Source organism: Lepisosteus platostomus, chromosome 6, assembly GCF_059453375.1.
Source record: "Lepisosteus platostomus isolate fLepPlt1 chromosome 6, fLepPlt1.hap1, whole genome shotgun sequence".
Classification (NCBI taxonomy): Eukaryota; Metazoa; Chordata; class Actinopteri; order Semionotiformes; family Lepisosteidae; genus Lepisosteus; species Lepisosteus platostomus.
The window spans coordinates 8,319,604-8,342,205 of NC_142616.1; the positions used below are offsets into that span (position 1 = coordinate 8,319,604).

The 22,602-nt window shown below is 40.5% G+C and overlaps 1 protein-coding gene across 1 annotated transcript; it reads left to right on the plus strand.

The window, feature by feature from the left end:
• Positions 1–930: 930 nt before the first annotated feature.
• On the plus strand, positions 931–19,199 carry LOC148660013 (scavenger receptor cysteine-rich domain-containing protein DMBT1-like). Its single transcript, XM_088638133.1, has 16 exons — positions 931–1,032; positions 7,517–7,813; positions 8,771–9,076; positions 9,545–9,859; positions 10,582–10,893; positions 11,545–11,859; positions 12,192–12,497; positions 12,650–12,721; positions 13,041–13,355; positions 13,851–14,165; positions 14,717–14,860; positions 15,239–15,343; positions 15,594–15,659; positions 15,941–16,006; positions 16,815–16,880; positions 17,022–19,199. Exons 1-16 carry the CDS (start codon positions 969–971, stop codon positions 17,105–17,107), a joined length of 3,150 nt encoding a protein of 1,049 aa, XP_088494259.1. The 5' UTR covers positions 931–968; the 3' UTR covers positions 17,108–19,199.
• The last annotated feature ends 3,403 nt before the right edge of the window (positions 19,200–22,602 follow it).

Genomic DNA, 22,602 nt, shown 5'->3' on the forward strand with positions numbered 1-22,602 from the left:
AATATAAGTGTTTTCACTCACAAAGACTGGAAAAGAAGGTTCACTGTGTTGAAAATAATTAGATTCCTCAGATACTTCAACAGCTTATGGCACTTTCTTTGCTTTCTTTGCTTTGAATTTGTAACTTGGCCCCCATCTTTGATAAAGATACAGTCAGCCCTTTAAAAAAAACTGAGTGGACATATCACAGCACCTTGGCACCAATATTTAGAGTGTCTGCTGAGCAAGTGAGTCCAGATTGTTAGGACAATTCTTTCATGGTAATTTTCCACAAATTAGTTTAAATACTGTATCAGCAGACTGATCTCCTGAACCTACTTTGCACACTTTGCTCTTTGCAATGGGTCATGATTCTGTAATTTGGCAATGTTGTGAACTGAAATTGTGGTGCAGCCCAGGCCCAGCACTGTGTTTGAGTTAAACCAGCTGTCTTGTGTTTATAAGTCCGAACAGTGCTGCTTGGGATTTGGTTACAGTCATATCACTCTATAGCAGATCACTACGGCCAGCAGCTCATAAACAGCAGTACGCAATAGAATCAAGTTCAGCTTTTCCTGCAGGTACCCAGTCTTGAGCTGTAATTTAAAGTTTTGTAAATAAACTGCTCCAGCAGGATGTTGCTTTTTGATATCTTGATTAACTTTTAAAAGCATACTGTATAATCTTTTTTTTTTGCTGAAAAAGACTTCAAAGAGCTTGCAAGACTGTACAGTACCTGCAGTAGGAGACGTTTTTGCTAATAAAGATACACATCTCTACTATAAATGGATCAAACTGAAATCAGGGGCTCCTATTGGTCATCTTCCTAACTCTGGGGCTCCACCTCTCGGCCTATAGAAGGTGCGTATGTCTGTGATTGGTGGACACAGGTTCGAGGATGTGACATTGTAGCAGGAGTGATGTTGGGTGTTCGTCTCTGGGACATAATCAGTGCGCATTATCATTTTCACACGAGAGCTCAGACAAGGATGGAAAAAATCCTTAAGATTCCACTTATTTACCTCTTTGACCTGATCATAATTTTGTTAGCAGGTGAGTTCTTGTTGATTTAATCTTATTGTTATTTTATTGCTGTTGCAGTCTATCAGTATGGTACTGGATGTGTGTTAAGACAGTCGGTCTTCACTCATGAGGGTGGACAGAGCTGACAAATTTAATATGATTAGAATTGTAGGTTCTGTTCGATAATCAATGTTTGTCTTAAGTATTAAATACAAATTAAATATATTGTAATAACTCAGTATAAATATTTTTAAATAACTTATGGTCACGGAGGAGAGGTGATTTTCTTACTTATTTCTCAATTCAACATGGTTTTATTCAACATGCTTAAGTCACTGGTAAAATCCTAGAAGAATATCTTTTTGGTGACTGTACTTTTTAAAAACAATAAGTAAAAATGTTCAGTGAGTTTTAAGGATATCAACTTATCTTATTTTAACTTAATTAAAAATAAGTTTTTTAGCATATTTTTCCTTCTTAAAATGAAAGAATTCAAATACTTATATGTTCAGGAAACACTTCTAAATACATTTTAAGAAATTTATAGTTAAAAGATTGTATCATATGTTTAACAATTTCACAATCTTTTTTGTTTAAATATATATATATTTTTGGACGACAGAAACCTTAGTCAAATTTGAAGATGAACAACAACTGATTGGAGAAAAGAACATAAACCTGTTTTTTTTTCTTTTTTGTCTTAAAATGTATTTTTTGCGTGTGACAGAGCCCTTAATCACACTGCAAAATGAAAATTAATTGGAGCTTGTGTAATAACCTGATAATTTTTGGAGGGTGCAGAATTCAATAAAAAAGAGCTATGCAAAGGAGAAAGTAAAGGTTTATTCCATGCTGAAAGAGAAGAAAAAAACACAACATTTTGGCTGTAGAGCCTTCTTCTTCTTCACAACCGAAGAAGGCTCCACAGGTGAAAAGTTGTTTTTTTTTCTTCTCTTTTCAGCATGGAATAAACCTTTACTTGTTCCTTTGCAGCCTACGCATGCTGACGCAGCAACCTACTAGAACTAAAAAAGTTATACCTACAGTACTGTAACAGTTACTCTCAGTCCTGTCAGATTTTTTCTTACTCTCAGCTGTGGAGTTTTTTATTTTGGGTTTCTATGATTTTATGTTTTTACAGTTACATATAGAAATCAACCAGCCCCTCCTTACAGGAAACAACATCTGGTTATGGTGCTCAGAGATTAATGACATTTCTCTCTTTAGCTCTTCAGTTTCCTAGATATTTGAATAGATTTTTCAGCAAAAGGTAACAACACAAACAGAAGGAACTGTCTGTCAAACACTTTGCATGTGTCCTTCTTTAGCTTTAGCCTGTAGATATCTTAAGTTACACAACACATCTTTTTCACAACTATAACGAATTAAATTATAGGGACATTATTAACACATTCTTAAAAGGTAAAAGAGTATATTTTATGAAAATATTATCGGCATTTGACAGTTCCCAAAATATTTCTGCAAGGAGTTGAAGTACTCAGTTGCTGCAGACTGAAGACGATATTGTCCTTCATTATATTTAATTCAGTCTAGTGCCTGGGCAGTGCTCTATATCCCCAAAGCCCCAGGACAAGGGGAGAAGATCACTCGGTTGTCTAACACATACAGTATGGAAGTAATGGGTGATTGGCAGGGGTTAGGTTGCCCAGGCTGTGTAAACCCATTAAACAGCTGAGCTACTGCTTAATAAACAACCCACTTCCAAACACAAACTGATTTGTGCAGAGTGATTCTGAGGGCAGATGAGGATGTGAAATGAAAGGTTAGGGTTTTCTGAGGAAAATAAATCTACTTAGAATGTATAGAAATGTACTGTAATTCTATATGTAGTCTTTGTCTAATTCAAAAGTTTCTGGTTTTCACTTGCCCGTTCTGTGATTGTTTGTTGAATGCAGTCTAAAGACATTTGCTTTATTTTATCAACAATACAATTTTTTACAAGTATTTTTATTGTTTTGTAAACCAACATGTGTCAGTTACATACTGTTGTAACAGAACGAATAAGGTTTTTGATTCCAAGATGAAGCAAAACAGATGAGTTTATTGCATGCAAGGAACAATAAAGCCGAAGTCTTGTTTCCCGCAAGAAACAACAAAACCGAAGTATTGTTCCCTGTACTGTTACAAACTTTTGGGTTATATAGTGTCTTCTTCTCCGTTTCTGATGTCACTCAGTCTGATGGTAAAGAGGGGGGTTCATGGTATTTGGCCAGTTTACGATGTCCTGACCAAATGGTCAGTTTAAGATTACACCCAGGGGGGTTCCTAGCTTGCATTTGCAATCCTTATCAGTTAACCCCCTTTCCTGCCATAAACCCCAGCTTGTAACTTAGAAGTCTAAACCTCATACAGAAAGGATTAAATTCAAACCCCCGTCTTCACATCTTTCTTCAATACTAAAATATTATTATTATAAAAATGAGTAAAATGAAAGCGAAAGAGACAGAAGACATCAAAATGTTTTTCGGTTCTACAGCCAAAAAGTTATATCTCTTTTCTTTTGTTTCCAGCACGGGAAAAAAACTTTACTTGTATCTTGTAACTGTGACTCTCAGGTAGAAAAATTTGGAGTGGGCGATCTTAAATAGTAAGGTATGGAGTGGATTTTGGGTGCTGGTCTTACTAATAGGGAAAAGTTCGGTCTTATCAAAATTTAATTAATACATCTGCTAAACTACTACCCCATGGGTACACTCTACCATCTGCTGAGTACATGAATCAGGTAAGAAAATCATGTAAGTGATCGGCTCCATAGCAGAGGTAAAAAAGTGTGGAGATTGGGCACCCTTTCCTTGCTCCACGATGCAGGGTAAAGTATTGTGACTGAGTTTAGTTCATCTGGACCAACTCTGAAATTGGTATTTTAACTCTGAAATTAAAATAGGAATGTCTATTTTTAATAAAACCAGATTGATCTGTTAAGATAATGGAGGGGAAAAAAAATTTCATTCAACCTGCTAGAACTTTTACAAGGATTTTAAGATCCATGTTAAGAAGGAAAATAGGATGATAGGAACTGCAAAGAAGGAATATTTTATATTTTTTGGCAAAAATGTAGCTTGCTAGCATGCAGCTTTACATGACAGACCCAGTGGGCAAAAGACGTATAATATACAACTATTAAACGCATACCTTAGACGTATAAATGTGGTCCGCAATTAGTCTAGAATGAAATTCTAACATACGTCTATTGTTATACGTCAATTATACGTCTATGATTAGATGTTCATTATACATAAATGGTTGGAGTTCTATTATACAGATACATTTAGAGGACTATTATACATATATGGTTGGAGTTCCGGATAACTTTAGAGGACTATTATACGTATATGGTTAGAGGTCTATTATACGGATAACTTTAGAGGACTATTATACGTATATGGTTAGAAGTCTAGTATACATCAAAGATAGGTTTTACAGGTGTAGAAACTAGTAAATCAAGCCAATGATTTAGTTTAGAAATTTATTCTGAAAATACACATTCACACCTGAAAAATATGTATTTCAAATTATACATTGTATACAATCAATCAACAATCAACATATGGGCAATAATCATAAAAAACACAACTAGTCTTAAACTTCAGCTACAAATTCTGGTAGCATGGCAATATACAGTATAGTAATGACAAACACAAACTAATTACATTAACACACTAACTCAAAATTAAAGAGTACCCAAATTTGAAAGTATAACATAATAAGAATAATTAGAGAAACGGCAAAACTATTTTGTGTCATCTTCCCCATTCACACTATTTTATGTGCCATTTTTTGCTTATTCACGTACTATTTTAATCAAAATAATTTTAAGTAAGATCTGTATGTATTCAGATAGTATTATTATTATTTATACTTACTCGTCAAAAGAGGATTGCTGAGATATTTGCAGATAAATACTTCAATCTTCTACGATTGAAAAACGTGTCCAAAATGGTGACCAACGAATACTAGCAATGCATTGTGGTATATAACCAGAAAATATGCTGGGTTAGATATTTTCTCAACTTATGCGTTTATTAATGTTGTCGATATTATGGTTGAAATTTTACATTGATAATACATTGCGGCTATGTGCCCCCTGCTATGTGCTGATGTGCAATTGTAACTCAAGCAGTTAATAAGGATCGGTCACTGTTGTATGGTATTATATATAATGACATTATGGAATAGGATGGGGACAGGCCTGGCATCGCGGGGGGAGGGAGGAGTGTCGCCCCTTCAGTTTTGGGCAAAAGGATTTACCTAACTTAATTTGCACCCTAAAAAAATAGTTATACTTTGTCAATGGTCAGACAACACTAATTGACACTAACAGTCACTCGGACTGTTTGATGTGCAGGAGGGCTCTCTGTCCAAGAACGGCACATATCAGTGTCGTTAGTGAGTATCAACATTACGATCCTGTTTGCTCAGGTGGACCGATTCCTTGCAGTATCCTTATATTAAAATCGTTATATAACTAGGACTAGTTATAGCAGTCTGTGCTTTCTGTTGGTTTTACAACTATTTTTTCTTAACGATTCAGAACCTCCATCGATGTAGCTGCAAAAATGAACGCTTGTGGTACTTTTCGCCCCAGGCAATACAAACCACGAGAGTGACGAAAAATGTGAAACTGAACTTCATCGCAAATACCAGATTGCTAGTCGTTATCTTCTATCATGAAGCACTAATCAATGGCATAGCTGCGAGATTTCATTTGGGTAGCTGCACCGTACAGCTCCGTTTCAACCGAAACAATAATAATAATAATAATAATAATAATAATAATAATAATAATAATAATAAATATCACCCCCCTCAGAATTTCAGACGCCCCCCTACAGATTTTTCCCGGGGCACCGCGCACTGATGGGGGGCGGTGTGTCCAGGAAATGGTATCAACTTTTCTCAATAAAATAAAAATAGAAAATCTATAGGCACTCAAACATTTTACTGTTTTTTTCAGGTAGGTGGCAAGACCCCCTCCGCAAAACCCTTGTATGCCAAATTGTCCCAGTGGGCAGTGATTCGTCGAATATACGTATATTCACGGTGAAAATACGGCTATAAGTATATATACGTATAGCCGTATTTTCACCGTGAATATACGTATATTCGACGAATCACTGCCCGCTGGGATAGCTTAAGTACACGGAATTAAGTAGGGGTGAAAGCTGCAGAGGTATTGTTTTTTAAAACTTTTCTGGTCCAGCAGATTTGTCATTCTGCAGGCATCTATTGCCTGAATGACCTGATTCATAGTAGTAAACATTCAAATTATTCAAAAAGCATTGACTTAAGAGGGATCTGGGGCTGATCCAGATTTGCACAGCTCTGAATAATATTGAAAAAATTGATCATTAATAACCTGTCGGCCATTAACTGGACCTGCATGTGACTTGATGTGACTGTAGGCTGACAGAGGTGATGAGCAAGGGCTTTGCCTGCCTTGTCCCCATGTTCGTGAGAAAACTAGTGGGTTTAATACAGCAAGTGAAAGACCTGCAAAATAATAAAAAATCCAGTATTATCGATGGAAGACAAGTCTATGTCCTGTGTCCAGGCTATACTGACTTCAGTGCCCATGCATTTCCTTTTGGCCATAAACTGGACATGAATTATGCTCTGCATGCTGTGTTGACAGGAGATCAAATTTACTTTCATAAATTTCAGGTGAAGGGTTTTTGAAAAATACAAGTGAGAGTCTGCTATTGTGTTTTTTGTCCTTATAACACAAAAGAGATTATTTGCCCGAAGATAAGCTTTAAATGTTTCCCATGATTTATCCCATATGTATCTGATATCACAATATAGTAAATTTATATGTTAAAAACTGGTGCAGCATGGTGGCGCAGTGGTTAGCTCCCTGACCCTGGGTTCAGTTCCTGAGGTGCTCACATGGGTTTCCACCAGGTTCTCCGTTTTGCTCCCACAGTCCAAAGATGTACTGGAAGGTTAATTGGCATCTGGGAGAACTGGCTCTAATGTGTGTGTGTGTCCTGTGATGGACTGACATCTTGTCCAGTGTATGCACTGCTTGTGCCTGATAGAGTACGGTGTTTCCCCGTGACCTTGTACTTGTACTAGAAGAAGCAGTTAGAAAATTAAGAGATCTTCAAAAGAAATTTCATGAGAAAATATCTGTAATTACACTTCTATTTTTTGTTTTTTAAGATTTACATTTCTCCCTATGAATTAAGTGTAGTAACAGTGTTGAGAGTATAATGGAGAACAATAAAGGAATGGGAATAGAATATGACTGAAAGTAGTTGAGAGAAGAGCAGTAATCGTGGTATCAAGAGCAGTAATTCCTTAAGAGGAAAATTCCAAGGAGTGGTTTTCCCAGGAGCTATACTACTGCATGTGAGTAGATTCCCTCTGACTGAGAACACCTTTAGAAAACAGAAGGCTTACCAGGTTTCACCAAACCAAACATAACAATCCTGCACTTCTTCACCTGTTTATTTCTTCTGTTTTCTTCACTAACTCATGTTTCTCTTCTCAGGATGTGAGGATGTGAGGCTGGTTGGATTTGGAAATCGCTGTGATGGAAGAGTCGAGATTTTTAAGAATGGACAGTGGGGGACATATTGTGACATAGACTTGTATTACAAAAATGGTATAGTTGTGTGTGATCAGCTGAACTGTGGAACTCCTGTCAGTGGTCAGTATTCCCCTGATGCGTCAAAGCCCATCTCTCTACCTGGGGTTCGCTGCAATGGAACAGAGTCATCTCTGCTAGACTGTCCAGCAGATTCACAGTCTTGCACTCATGAGAACAACATTAGATTGAAATGCTCAGGTAAAAATAATTCAAGGACTCTTTTCCATGACGATAAGAATAGAAAATGTTTATTTTGAATTTAACTAATTAAACTATGTGGACCTCAGTGCTCATTCTTGTAACTGTAGCAGAAAGAATAACTACTACAGTATATACAAGATTCTACACACAGTAGCTTCTTCCAAACATCTCTCAGCCCATCTCCATTCCCACACGTGCTCACACTTTTAAATCCTGTGATCTGGTCTTTCACTTAACCAGTGACATCAGACCAGATGATACACAGAATCTTGGTGGTGGAGTCTCTGTGATGTGGATACTGAGGTGATTCAAACACAGAGATCACATTGTACAGGCCAGTGAGACACAAACAATTACACACAACATTGATAGTTCACATTAGTTACAAATGTGAACTTCATATAATTGAGTGTCTGTGGGTGTCGGGAAAGGCAGTGTATACTGATGTGTCCTTTTTTCTTCCTTCACACGTCTGGTGTGTTGCAACCTTAACATTGGATTGTGGAATCAGGTGAGATTTGTGTAGGCCTGTATGTGTTGTGTTTATACATAATATGTGCCATTAACTTAAAAAGAAGACAATCTAAAACACAGTGTGACCTGTTATGTAAGTGTAAGTCTGTTATATTTTTATGAATCCTTCATCAATGTATTTATTATTGATATCATAACCCAACTGTGCCTCTAATAACTCAAATTTGTAAGATTTCATGGAAAAATCTAATTGTAAAGATTTTAATATTTTTATCATTCCCATTTGGTTTGTAGTGATTGTTTAAATCAGTATCTCAATTACTTTTTGTTTTGTTTTAACAGTGGTAGTCATTTAACTCTTCGGTTAAGAAAGTCTCCCTTTCATTTTCTTGACTATTTATATACTTAAAAAATATCCTTCCATTTGTCATTCCCATGAAATGCAAAACTGTTCAATGAATTCAGCTCTCTTTATGTTAGGAGACACAGCCCGGCTCTCTGGAAGGACATGCCAGGGAAGATTAGAGGTGAATCACAGGGGCACCTGGGGGTCAGTGTGCTCTCAGTCTGTGGACTCCAGAGACGCGGACGTGGTCTGTAGAGAACTGGGCTGTGGAGTCTCCAGGGCTGTGCTGGGAGGAGCCTCTTCAGGACAGGGGACTGGGCCCGTCTGGGCAGATGAGATCCAGTGTCGGGGTGATGAGGAGAAACTGGCCCACTGTCCAGTCCTGAAGAGAGAGCAGCACAACTGCACACATGCGGATGACATCTCCATTGACTGTTCTGGTAAGAAACTCACAATATCTTACTTCCTAACATATCAAAATCAGTCTTAAAGGTTTTAGACGAATCTCAAAAGTCAGAGAACTAAAACAGCTAAGTTTTACTTCATATTTGAAGTACTATATTACTGTTGCAAATTTGAATGGAAACTCTTTCTATTAACATAAATCACATATCTAAGTCCCAATTTTTAGTAATTATTTGTCTGAGAATATGATCACATGAATATGAAGTCATACAAAATAAAAAAATCATATAACAATATTACTTGATTTTTTTCACTTGAATATGAACACCAACAAAATATTGCTTACCTAGTATTATCAATGGATGGTACACTTTGTTCTCTCTTATCTCCACTCATTGCCCTGTCCTGTGGCCTGTGTCCCATATCCCGTGTCCTGTGTCCTGTGTTTATGTCCTGTGTCCCATGTCCTGTCTTGTGTCCCATGTCTTGTGTCCTGTGTCCAGGCTACACTGACTTCAGGCTGGCCAGCGGTCCTGACCGGTGCTCTGGCAGAGTGGAGATGAAGTTGGGGGGTCAGTGGGGGACAGTCTGCGATCAGGGCTGGGACCTCCGGGACGCCACAGTCCTCTGTCAGCAGCTGAACTGCGGCTATGCTGAAGCAGTCCTGGGCCCGGCCAGATTCGGACAGGGCAATGGCTCCACGTGGACCGATGTGTTCGACTGTGAGGGCACCGAGACTGAGCTAAGACACTGTCCCATCTCTCCATGGGCTCACAGCTCCTCCAGTCACAGCAGAGATGTGGGAGTCGTCTGCTCTGGTGAGTCCTGCTCTCTCCCAGACTGTAACAGGCCATTTGTATTTAAGGTTCATGAGAATGAAATTCCACGGTGAGGTACAGTATGAAATACTGATCAGTTCAGATTTGTAAAAAGTGCTAACTTGGGAATCGTTCAATTCATTAATATAAAGTATAACATTATTATGTTGAAATTCAACAGTATGCATTATGGGAAATTAGATTACCATTTTATTACTATGAGTAATTACTATGAGTTTGTTTTTGTAAAAGTGTACATTTTGTGAATCTGACTATGGGTTTCCAAATTAGGATACTACTATTAATAATATATTATGATACATATATGATACATGATATCAGTTAATAATGGATATTTGTGTTTACATTACTGGAAATTGATTTCCAATATTCTTATTTATTATTATGTGCTCTTATGATTAATACATGAATGATGTATGCAGATTACGTAAGCATATGATTAATAATAACAACTTATTAATTCAAAGTTATTACTGAATTTGCATACGTTATTAGTAGTAATATATGGTTATTTGCATTTGCGATTATAAAGAAAGAGTGCTGAATGCACAATTTCTGAATGAGCTGTGTTTATTCTAAACAAAGCTGATCTCTTGTTAATGTTCTGCTTCTGAAGTGATGAAAGCTCCCACAGTATTTAGATACGGCTCTATTTCACTATAAAACTCCTGTCTGTCTCCTGTACTGTCTGACTCTGCCAGGAGCGGCGGGAGGGGTCAGGCTGGTGGGAGGAGCCGGGCGCTGTGACGGGCGGGTGGAAGTCTTCTCCAGCGGCAAGTGGGGGCGACTGCTGGACTCGTCCTGGACAGACTCTGCCTCCTCGGTGCTCTGCAGACAGCTGGGCTGCGGTTCGGCTCTAGAGACCTCCAGCTCCTCTCGCTACGGGCCGGGCCGCAGTGACGTGTGCTTCTCGGGCGTCTCGTGCTCCGGGAACGAGACTCACCTGGGGAACTGCAGCCGCCCACAGCCGGTCAGCTGTAGCTCCGCGAGTGACGTGGGAGTGCTCTGTGAGAGTGAGTCCATCTGCAGGACAACACTCCTGCCCGAAACACACACTGGAGCGAGAAATCATTTTCATGAAAGAAAAAAAAACTAAATCTGTCTTCATTCAAAAACAAAATTCTCATCACTCATATAGGCAGAATGTGCAAATATGTTTATTTTTCACAGGGCATTATAATTTACCTACTTTTGTTTTGACAACACTCCTGCCCGAAACACACACTGCAGCTTAGTGAACGAGAAATCAGTTTCACAAAATAAAAAACACAAATTTTCTTTATTCATGCTGAATTTTGAGCTAGAATTTGAAACGTTGTCTAATTTTTTAAATGCATTATATTTTACCTTCTTTTGAAAATACAAAATACATTACATCTTAGTTATTATTATTTTTCCCCAGAAGCAAAATGTTTCACGAATTATAAAATATGTAGCTTATGGTCCAGCTCCTTTACTGCCAAACTTAAACGTGAATTTATGAACAATTTTTAGTGTTGTCGATTGTTGAATACAATCATTGCTGTTGTTGTTTAGAAAGTGAAAGAGGTCTCCCGCTGTCCTTTCTTCCTGAGAGAGATCCTGTCGTTTCCTCTCTGTGTCTCGGTGAAAGAGTTCAAACACACAAGAGTGAGCAGAGTTCCTGCTGTTTTCCTCTCCCACAGAACACGGGCTCCTCCGGCTGTCCGGGGCGGAGAGCCCCTGTGCTGGGCGGCTGGAGGTGTATCACCGGGGCTCCTGGGGGACGGTGTGCGATGACTCCTGGGACCTGGCGGACTCTCAGGTGGTGTGCAGGCAGCTCCAGTGTGGGACAGCCGTCCGCGCCCCAGCGCCAGTGTCCTTCAGCCAGGGCGCCGGACCCATCTGGCTGGACGAGGTGGGCTGTCTGGGGAACGAGTCGTCTCTGTGGGAGTGTCCCTCCAGACCCTGGGGTCAGCACGACTGCGGACACAAGGAGGACGTGACCATAGTGTGCTCAGGTGTGATTTAATTTCTTATAACCAAAGAAATTTGTTTAATCAATATTAATCTCCTGAGAAGAAAGTTTACTTAATGATCACTAGGGAAACTATGATACACAGTGTGGAAGCAGAATCCTGTTTATGAATTTGTGAGAATATAGAAAAAATGTAACTTAAAGTTAAATTTTAACCTTGTCCAACTCAAACACAGAAAACCAGCTACATAACATTCAACTGAATTTTAATTTTTATTTGAACAAAGCTGTTTGGATGATAGCTTCTTCCAAATTACTAATTCGTTAATGCACTGTTGTGTAGTTACCAATGTAATTAACCATCTCTCTCCCCAGAGTTCAAGCAGCTGAGGCTGGTGAGCGAGCAGTTTGAGTGCGCTGGGAGAGCTGAGGTCTTCTACAATGGCACCTGGGGAAACATCTGTCAAAACCTCATGGACTCTCACACAGCTTCACTGATATGTCACCAGCTGAACTGTGGGGTTTTCAGTGAATTTGATACCACTGCCGATGGGTCAGGTCTCAAATGGCTTGACGATGTTCAGTGTAAAAAGCATGACGTGTCACTGTGGCAGTGCCCCCATTCCCCCTGGGGAGAGAACAACTGTACTGACAGAGACGTAGTAGGTTTAATTTGCACAGGTACAGTGCTTTACAGATTTAACTTCTCTTTTGACTGCTCCCTGATTTTCAAAGCATTTTCAGAATGACCACAAATGCTGGTAAATTCCACTCTAATTTCCTTTTACTGGTTCACTAGAGTACTTACAGATACCTAATTAAATTTACTACAGGTAAAAGAGATAAACCAGCCCCCACCACCCCAAGACCTTGTACTGAAGACCCAGATCAGCCCCACTGTCCAGGTAACATCATGGTGATGGGAGACTTCTGTTAACCCCTTTTAAAGTATGCTGGGTAGCAGGTACTGTATGTGCCATGTCATGTTGAGGCTCACACGCTTTTCTTATAGACAGGGGACAACATGAGTTGAAAAGGAGGCCACTCCTTATAAATTTTCTGTATAAATTGAGTCCAACAAACAGGTTTTTGGCAGGGTATGCCAGTGTATGTTCTCTGCATGGTTTGGGAATTTACCTTCCTCATGCAAAGTAATTCACCAGATATGATGTGAGAGCTTTGTTTGTGTGCCCAGACTTGACTTCGGTCCCCTTCTCCCTGCAGACACAGACAGGCTGCGGCTCGTGGGAGGGGTCAGTAACTGCTCTGGCCGGGTGGAGGTGCTGTACGGGGGCTCCTGGGGGACGGTGTGCGATGACTCCTGGGACCTGCGGGACGCCCAGGTGGTGTGCAGGCAGCTGGGCTGTGGGGAGGCAGTGAGCGCTGGGACAGAGGCCTCCTGGGGGGAGGGGAACGGGACGGTGTGGCTGGACGAGGTGACCTGCAGGGGCAGCGAACTCTACCTGTGGGACTGTGAGCACGCCACACTGGGGCAGAGCGACTGCCGCCACAAAGAGGATGCAGGAGTGTCCTGTGCCAGTGAGTCTGATTGCACAGCGAGTGCTGTAACTAGGATACGTCAGTACTAGAGAAACTAGAGGCTCCATCCTGATCACATCCAGTAGTACAACACAGCATAGCAAGAGGCTTATCAGTGCAGCTACTTATGTATTAGGAATCTACACTTGGAAAGTGTCGATTTGTAAGTGCAGAGTGTACAGTATGTCTGTCTTCCTCATTAGTTTAAGGACTTGGTATTACTTTCAGTTTAACAGCAAACTTTACCCCAGATCACAGCCTGTTACACCTGCACAGCTGGACTATGACCTGCTCAGTTTCAGTTGACACATTGAAAAGAGATGAGTGAAACCCTCTGCTGAAAATGGATTTGAAATCAATAACATTTGATTAAGAACTACCGTGTTTGCTACAGTAGTAACTAGATTTTTTCATTTGTTTTAATTTGCAACAAATCTTCTGCTTCAAACCATCAGTAGTATCTCTCTATAATCTCTTTTTACTTCTCACACCCAGAGCCAGAGAGGATAAAACTGTCTGGGGGTCCCAGCGCCTGCTCTGGCCGGGTGGAGGTGCTGTACGGGGGCTCCTGGGGGACGGTGTGCGATGACTCCTGGGACCTGCGGGACGCCCAGGTGGTGTGCAGGCAGCTGGGCTGTGGGGAGGCAGTGAGCGCTGGGACAGAGGCCTCCTGGGGGGAGGGGAACGGGACGGTGTGGCTGGACGAGGTGACCTGCAGGGGCAACGAACTCCACCTGTGGGACTGTGAGCACGCCGCACTGGGGCAGAGCGACTGCCAGCACAGGATGAGAGCGGGGGTTCGCTGTGCCGGTGAGTGCAAAGATATATTAAAAAGTATATGATTGAATATATTATTTATGTATATATATAATCATGTCTGAACCCCATGTCTGGGTTTTAAATCTTCACATATTTTGCTTCATATAGTTTCAAGGTTGACTGAGTGCTTCAGTGTGTGACTGATATCTCCATTGCATCATATCGTTGTCTTTGAGAAAGACCTTATACTGTAGTTGGATGATAATAATAATAATAATAATAATGTTGCTTTATTAGCCCTATACAATTTCTTGCATTAGGAATTCATCTTTCCACATACCCCAGCTTGCTCTCCATGAGACACGGAGAGAAGCCTTGGGTCAGAGTACAGGGTCAGCCATTGTACAGGGCCCCTGGAGCAGTTGGGGTTAAGGGCCTTGCTCAGGGGCCCAACAGAGTAGGATTCTACTGGCGGCTGCAGGAGTTGAACCGGCAACCTTCCAGTCACAGGCACAGATCCTGAGCCACAGAGCCACCGCTCCGCCCAATGCTAGGATAACGCTAGGAAAAAGAATAGCAACGTATTTTCCATTTGGCTTCAGATCTTCCAAAGCCCAGACCAACCTCTCAGGCTCCAGAAGGCCATTCCTCTCTGTGGACAGTCTGCATTGTCCTGGGAGTTCTGCTGTTCGTGGCTGCTGCCCTGGCCTGTGGGCAGAGACAGAGGAACAGAGCCCTTCAGAAAGGTGAGCTTGGTCTCCCCACTGTCTCTACCAGTCAGACTCTGTATTGTGTTCGACAGCACAGCAGTGCTGATCAGGAGCAGGTCAGTGGTGTCTGATCTCACATCCACAGTACTGGTCTGGCTCTGATCTGACAATAAGTGAAGAAATGGTGACTGGTCCCCTGATTCAGAAAGATACACTGTGGATTTACAGTTCTTTCACTGTGGAATACTGCAGGTTCTTTACATTGCATGAGTGCAACAATTCATTTTTTTTTCAGTTTGTAACTTTTTTTCTGGTTAGTGAGAATGAGGAATTTCCCTGTTCATTCTGACACTAACCAGTCAATGAATGACATTTGTCCTGACAATAATGGGTCTGTTTTTCATCTCCAATCAGAGATTGCTCAAAGGGAAATGACCTCCTTACCCTACCAGGATGCTCTATATGAGGAAATCAACTACAAGCTGTACCAGCAGGGACAGTACAGCTTGTACAGAAAAGGTTTGCTGCCGATTTGCTTCGTCACTCTCTTCTTCCCAAAGCTGGTGTCAGTTGTGCAAACATTATTCCTATTATTCCAAAATATCCATCCCAACGTACTAAAGATCAAGAATACCTCAAAACTACATATCCAACAACAGGGGTTTATTATTGAAGCTGGATATGAAACCTTATATGAGTTGACATATATGCATTGTGCAGATTTTGGCCACTGCTTGCGGATACAGTTAATTGAGTCTCATCTCTCCAGGGAGTCTGTCTGGGGATGTTCTGGACTATGATGATATGAAGGAAGATGGAGAGACCTCAGTTCCAGGTAGAGTCACAGCTGTTTCTGAACATCTGCAGAGCTGATCATTAGGCAGTATATTCTCTAAGGAACTATGATTATATGAAACAGAGGTCACTGTCATTTACTTCATACTGATTTTGGGATAGAAAAAGGTATTTAATTAAAAGGAACATGAAAGTGTGTATGGTTTAGATTGTGGAAATTGTTCAGTGGTGCATTGTCAAGATATTGATCAGTAGTGTGTATTCAGTGATACAGTGATGATAGTTTCTCAGTAACTCTCCAGGTGACTCTTTTCTCCCCAGAGGGTCTGACTGAGGGTGATCTGGGCTATGATGATGTGAAGGAGGACGACGAGACCTTATTACCAGGTATAGTCAGGTTATTGAGTAACAAGTATTTCTGAACATGTGCAGAGTTTATCAGAAAACTGTTTGTCCTCTAATTGATTATAAATGTTGTGGTGTCTCCGGGGGATAGTTTATGTAAACGAAGGTCGTACTTACACCACACTTTACTGTCCTCCGATCCGTGGCGTTTCTTCCAACATCTGCCTTCCGAATACAGTCCGTAATCCGTTCCCTTAGTCCTGATTCGTTCCGAGTTCCAAAAGTTCGTAATAAAGACAATCCGCGATGTATCCTAAACCAGTGTCCGTAATCCAAAATCATAAACCTTTTCTCCTTGCAGTCGTTCGTTAGCCCGATCCTTAACATCCACCTCTTTCCACTCTTTTCCTCCGAAACGCATTCACCTTTCCGGCTTCCGCCCCGTTCACTGCCTCTGGGCCACTTATATTCCGGTTCCTGATGCGTCTCAGCTGTGTCTCGTTGTTCGCCATCTTGCTAAGGTCAATCTCTAGCATTTTCAGTGTTTCATTTCGGAAATACCTGTTAGAGATGACCCTTCCCCGGGTCCTCTTACAATGTATAAAACAAATCTCTGTATAATTTGCTTCATCATGATTTTGAGAAAAGAAAGATATTTAATGAAAAGAGCATGAAGTGTGTATGAGGTAGGTTTTGTGTTCAGTAATATGTCTAGTCAACATAATGATTGGTGGTGTGTAGTCAGGATTTTGATCATTAGTGTACACACATCAACGTATTAATAGTATGTTTTCAGTGATACTGTGTAGTCATTTCTCAGTAACTCTCCAGGTGACTCTCTTCTCTTCAGGGGGTCTGGCTGAGGGTTATCTGGTCTATGATGATATCCAAGAGGAAGATGAGACCTCAGTACCAGGTAGAACCACAGCTGTTTCTTAAGATCCGCAGAACTGATAATGAGAATCACTCTACTTTATCTAGAATTGTGTAACTTGTGCTGAGAAATGATTCAGCCTAATACTGAAGTTCTGAACCTGAGTGTTTCAATCTCTTGCAGAGAAAGTCCTGTCTGGAAGAGTCTCCCCAGAACCTACACTCCAGGGTTACAATGAATACGATGAGCCTTATGAGCAGAACAAGTGACCCCCTGAGCCACAGCAGCACTCCAGACAGCAGACCCGCAGCAGACAGCAGGACCAATGGACAGGACTGAGGAGAGACAGGACAGGACTGTGGAGATATGGATATCTAAATGCTACTCAACTTTAGAACCAAAAGCCTTAATGGGATTTATATTTACTGTATTTACTGGAGTAAATCCTTTCCTCTTTCAATTATGGAAATAATTTTGGACTATTTTATCCATGTGCATACTGTACTATTCAGAAATCTGAGAAAGTAAACATGAAATATGAACCAAAGGTAATCACTGTTCTCACCACACGCTTACAAATTCACTCTTTTATACCTTAATTCACAATCCTGTCCTGGACTGTTAGAATCAGTTCTTTCTTGTGTTGCAATTGTGTTTCATTCAGTTTTACATTTCCTTCAAAGAGGTAGTTTATAACTTCTAGTTCGGGGTGGTGTGGGTCGTATTATATTCATTTGTGCTCTTGACATACAATATGTTATACCTTGTCAGGACAGACAAAGCTGCAGCTGAAATAATATTTTCTATTGTTCAACACAAGTAAACTAACTCTTTTTACTGGAGCTATACTCCCCTTCTGTAAGATCTTGACCATTTCATTTAATGGGTATGGTATCTCCCCATAATTGATAACAGATTTATTAGAAATATACTTTTTTGTCCATATTTGAGTGTGTAAAATAAAGTAGGATGTCAAATCCATTAGCAGATCTTAACATTTAAAGAGTTTAATAAGTAATATGATTTCTTTATTCATGTTACAAAATACATATTGATACTCTAATTCGAGTTAAATCTGAATAATGTTTGGTTAAGAGGTTAAATTTTATGAACGATTTTACATGACATTTCTTCAATTTTTATTGGTAATATGTTACATTTCATACAGTATCTCTGTAAAGCAGTGCAAACGCTACGTTCATTGGCACAAATCAGCATAAATGGAGCACTGACAAACGCGGTTTTGATAACGATGGGTTTCATCGTCTGTGCTGTTTGTAGTGGCCCAGCTTCATGGAGCTTGCTCTTCTCTGTACTTTCTGAGCAGCACTATCTTTTCTGTAGTGTGTTGACAGAACTTGACCACAATATTCTAAATGTGAACTTATTAGTGAGTTGTACAATTTTAACATAATTCATATTATGTTAATTCAAATTTAACATACATTTAACATAACTTCTCTTATTTTAAATTCTGTGCTCTTAATCTTTGTATCCTAGCATTTTGTTCGCCTTTTCAACTGCTTTCTCACATTGTGTAAAAGATGTAAATCATGCGTCAACATAAACACTTTTTTTCATAATTAGCCTCTTCTAGCTCAGTATTTCCCATTTTGTAATTATAGTTTGATTTTGCTATCTGCAAGCAAAACCCTGCATGTCTCTACAGTAGACAGCCATATCCTAAAACGTAATTCCAAGACATTGGAATTGGAAAAGACATTTGTCTTTTCTGTAGACCCCATATTTAGAAGTTTGGACTCATTCTATTCACGATGAATAATGATGGTCTTTAAGGGACAAAATACTTAATACTGTGGAAACCAGTGCTGTCACAACTCGAGGAATGAACCTGGGAGGCAGATGGAATGGCGAAGTTGGGGTGGAGGGAGGGGTAAAAGAAAAGATGTGTCCAAAGATGTGGGCAGCCAGGGAGTATTTTTGTGGATGAAATCTGAAGTGCGAGATTAGAATTTGATTTCCTCTTGAACCTCTGTTAATTAAAACCATTAGTATCTTCCTGGGCTTCTTATATCTTCCTGAAGAAGAGGAACTCTGTTACTTCTACAGTATATCTGGCATGTGCTGAGTTTAATTTCTTGTTATTCTGCTGAATGTGTTTGCTTTTTCTTTCTCAGTAAGGTTTACTTTGTTTTAGAAACAGTGTTGCTTTATATTACCGGCGTTAAATTAGCAGGGGCTCCTATCAAAGCTTTTATCTCCTGAGATCTATTGCTTTCATGCTTAGATGAATTCAGTTCAGTTCAGTTTATTTGTCACATGCACAAGTGCAATGAAATGCTTATTTGCATGTATGCTCCAATACATAGACATTAAAATCATAAATGTTGGACAAGCAGTGTGAGAAAAAAAACACCAGTGTGAGCCAGTGGTGGAGCTAGATCTGTCAGTAATCCGACAGCTTGTGGGAAGAAACTGTGCCTGAATCTGGAAGTCTGTGCCTTTATTACAGAATTCCAGAGATAAAGTAGTAATCTACAACAAGTACAACAGTACTATTCTAGAACGTTTATTTCCCAGGTGTATTTATGTTCAAAATGGAAACGGAACTGAGCTGTTTGATAATTATCCAGTGTCACGCATTTCCATGAAGGTTTATTGGTTATATTTTTACAATTAGTGTTTTGTGAGAGAATTTATGAAAAGCAAGTCTTCTGAAAATGAATCTTATTTGGCAGGGATGGGTTCTAATGTAATCAAGTTTCTCCAATAAAAGTGTTCATTTTGAACATATTTAATAGGTAAGCCCATTAACATGGGCATCAATCAATCAATCAATCAATCAATCAATCAATCAATCAATCAATGTGTTGTTCAGTTCTAGATTTTTCAGGCAGGAGTTCAAAGTGCTTTAGAAGCTCTCACAGACAGTGGTTTTAAATAGAGGCCCCCCTCAAAGGCTTCTGTCTGTCAATATCACGTTTAGTGCTGTAGTTTGGGGCCCAAGTGAGCTTTAGGACGAGATGCAATTTGCACTTTAAATGAGAAATCTAAGAGTGTATAAACATTAGATCAGCTTTTCTTAAACTTTTTATCTTACTCAGTTTTGGTATCCAATTACTGAATGTGCACTACTCAGTAACAGTATCCCAAAACTGAGTCAAAAGTCTTAACAAACCATTATTGAATTTAATAAATTTGGAAAACCTTTTGTCAGTACTTTTGCTTGTTTCATACACATACCTTTAAGTTTCTGGTACATGTCAAAATGCCCAGATGCCCAGAGAGGCTCAGGTATAGATTGCGGAAATGCTCAGTTGGAAGCCCAGGTAGGGTTAGGGTTAGCATTCACACACTACTGAGACAGTTTTTAACTTCAGTGATGTTATTTTTGGCCTAAGCCAGGTTTAAGACAGGTGGTTTTGTAGAGTTATCTAATTTTTTTTTTCAGAAACTCTCTGGGGCCTGGATCGCTCTGTGAATAGCATGGTAATTTTATTCCGAAACTGAGTCGGTGGGATCAAAAGTTGTCAACAAGCATTATAGAATATCATTTAATTGCAAGATATAAGACCAATGTCCTCGATTGTTTCCTATTCATACCTTTCGGTCTGGGGAACATGTCAAAATCCGATGCCCAGAGAGGCTCAGGTATAGATCGCGGAAATGCTCAGCTGGAACCCCAGGTAGGGTTATGGTTAGCATTCACACACTACTGAGTCAATTTTTAAGCTCATTCTACTATTTTTGGCCCAAGCCAGGTTTGGGACAGGTGGTTTTGTTGAATTATCTGAATTTTGTTTTTAGAAACTCTCTGGGGCCTGGATGGTGCTGTACACAGCACGGTAATTTTATGCCGAAACTTAGTAGGTGGTATCAAGAGTCGCCAAGAAGCCTTATAGAATATCATTTAATTGCAAGAGATAAGACCAATGTTCTCGATTGTTTCCTATTCATACTTCATACCTTCAGCTTCCCTCACTTGTCCTCGACTCACACACACTGTCATCCTTCATAACACATGCATTTCCTACCCCTTCAGATTCTCCTCTACTCCCTTCCCCAGATCCTAATTCCATCAGACTTTGGAATCAATTGGATACTGGCACTTTGTCCTTCTCCCTCACTGGACAACCCTCTGAAAACTCCCTCGTTCTTCTACCCGTTAGCACTTTCCATTTCTTCATGTGGACCTCAACTGTTGTCCAGTCCGGTGTCCCTGGCTCTCCTTCCCCCAGCTCGCTGTTTCCCCAGTCTGTGGACTCTGCCGTTGTCGATCCACAGGCTGCTGTTATGTCAGTCGTCTCTGAAGACTTCTGCGCTTTCTCAGATTTTCCTTGTCCTGCACCTGCTTCCCCGGAATCCTTTTGCGGTTCAGACTCGTCTACTGGTTTCTGGCTGCAACAAATTAAATCACATCTGTGGCCCACAGAGCCCCAGGATCCATCTGCCTAGAGTAACCATGGTTCTCCAAATAAAACCATCTGCCTCTTTCACAGTTTCCCAGTGTTCCCAGGTCAATTTTTCTCTACAGTAATGCGGATTCATAATCTCTGATTGCCATAAGCATCCCTTGCAATGCAGAGGGCTCTCCCAGGCTGCATGCCAGGAGGTAACACAGAAAACACAAACCATTTTCAACAGCACACCTCCTTTGCAGCACATGGGCAGTACACCTTTACTGTCATGAAGGCATACTCTCATGGATCCCATAATCCCCAATCACTATCCTGCAGCATACAGGGCTTCTCCAGACAGTATCAATGGGCCTACAAACTATTTTGCCACCACACCTCCCTTGCAGCATCTGTGACTTTCCTGAGAAATGTTCTTTCACAGTATGGTTATGGCCCCATAAAACAAAAAACAAAAGCCTAAGCTCTTCTCGAGCTCTGAGTGATTCCTTGAGCCTGTCTTCATTATATATCTGGGTAACTAGTCCACTCACCAACCTCAAAACACTTTCTCTCCAGGACCCTCAGTTTTTCTCTAAAACTGCTTCTACAAAAAAAAAACAATAAAAAAAAACCTTCCCATCAGCTAATCTACTGAAACTGTCCCACAATTCAACCTCTTACTTCTTATCTTTGGGTTCATCAGTCACTCATTTTGTATTGCTCCCTTCCCTTCTCTAACATTAAGTCCCATGTGACCATGGAAAGCATGGCCACACTACACCACAGGGGCCATGGAACCTCTTCTAACTCTCCTGTCCCTCTTCTAAACCCCCTGGCTGTCCCATGACTGCATCTGGTGTTTGTGGGAGATCCTGCCCCCCCAAAAAAGAGGGCTGTCATGGAGTGGGTGACCCCTAACTACAGGAACTGCTGAAAAATGTGTCTCTTGTTTTTCTCCCCACTACCCAGTTTGTCTCTGATGTTTAGGTGCAAGGGGAAGAAGACGATGCTGGGGTCATCCTCCTCTGCTCCCAGTCCCTTCTCTCCAAGTCGAGTCCTCCTGAGTCCAACTGCTGCAGTTTCCCACAATCCTTCCTTCTCCAGTAGTCCAGCATTCTCTGCTCACTGAGGTTTTTTGAAGTTTTCTTAGCAAGGGCTGTTGACTCATCCCCCAGGGGGTGGAAGTACCCCTGTGATGTTATGGGCGTGGGCAGAGCTTACTGCCCTGGGCACATTCAGAAATGGCTGTGTATAGATGGCCAGTTGTGGCAATGCACTTGCATTCTGTTTTTTGGGTGCTCCTCTCGATCAGGGGCAAACTCCAGTCTGTTTATGAATGATGTGGTAATTGCTCAGTGTCTGTGCTAAAAGGGTCTTTGATCAGGGCAGGAAACACATGGGGCCAA

Bases quoted from the DNA above. Each gene is read 5' to 3' on its own strand.
- LOC148660013 (XM_088638133.1), top strand. From the start codon at position 969: ATGGAAAAAATCCTTAAGATTCCACTTATTTACCTCTTTGACCTGATC. The intron at 1,033-7,516 runs GTGAGTTCTTGT...TTCTCTTCTCAG, and splicing joins GATCATAATTTTGTTAGCAG to GATGTGAGGATGTGAGGCTG. The intron at 14,861-15,238 runs GTGAGCTTGGTC...ATCTCCAATCAG, and splicing joins GAACAGAGCCCTTCAGAAAG to AGATTGCTCAAAGGGAAATG.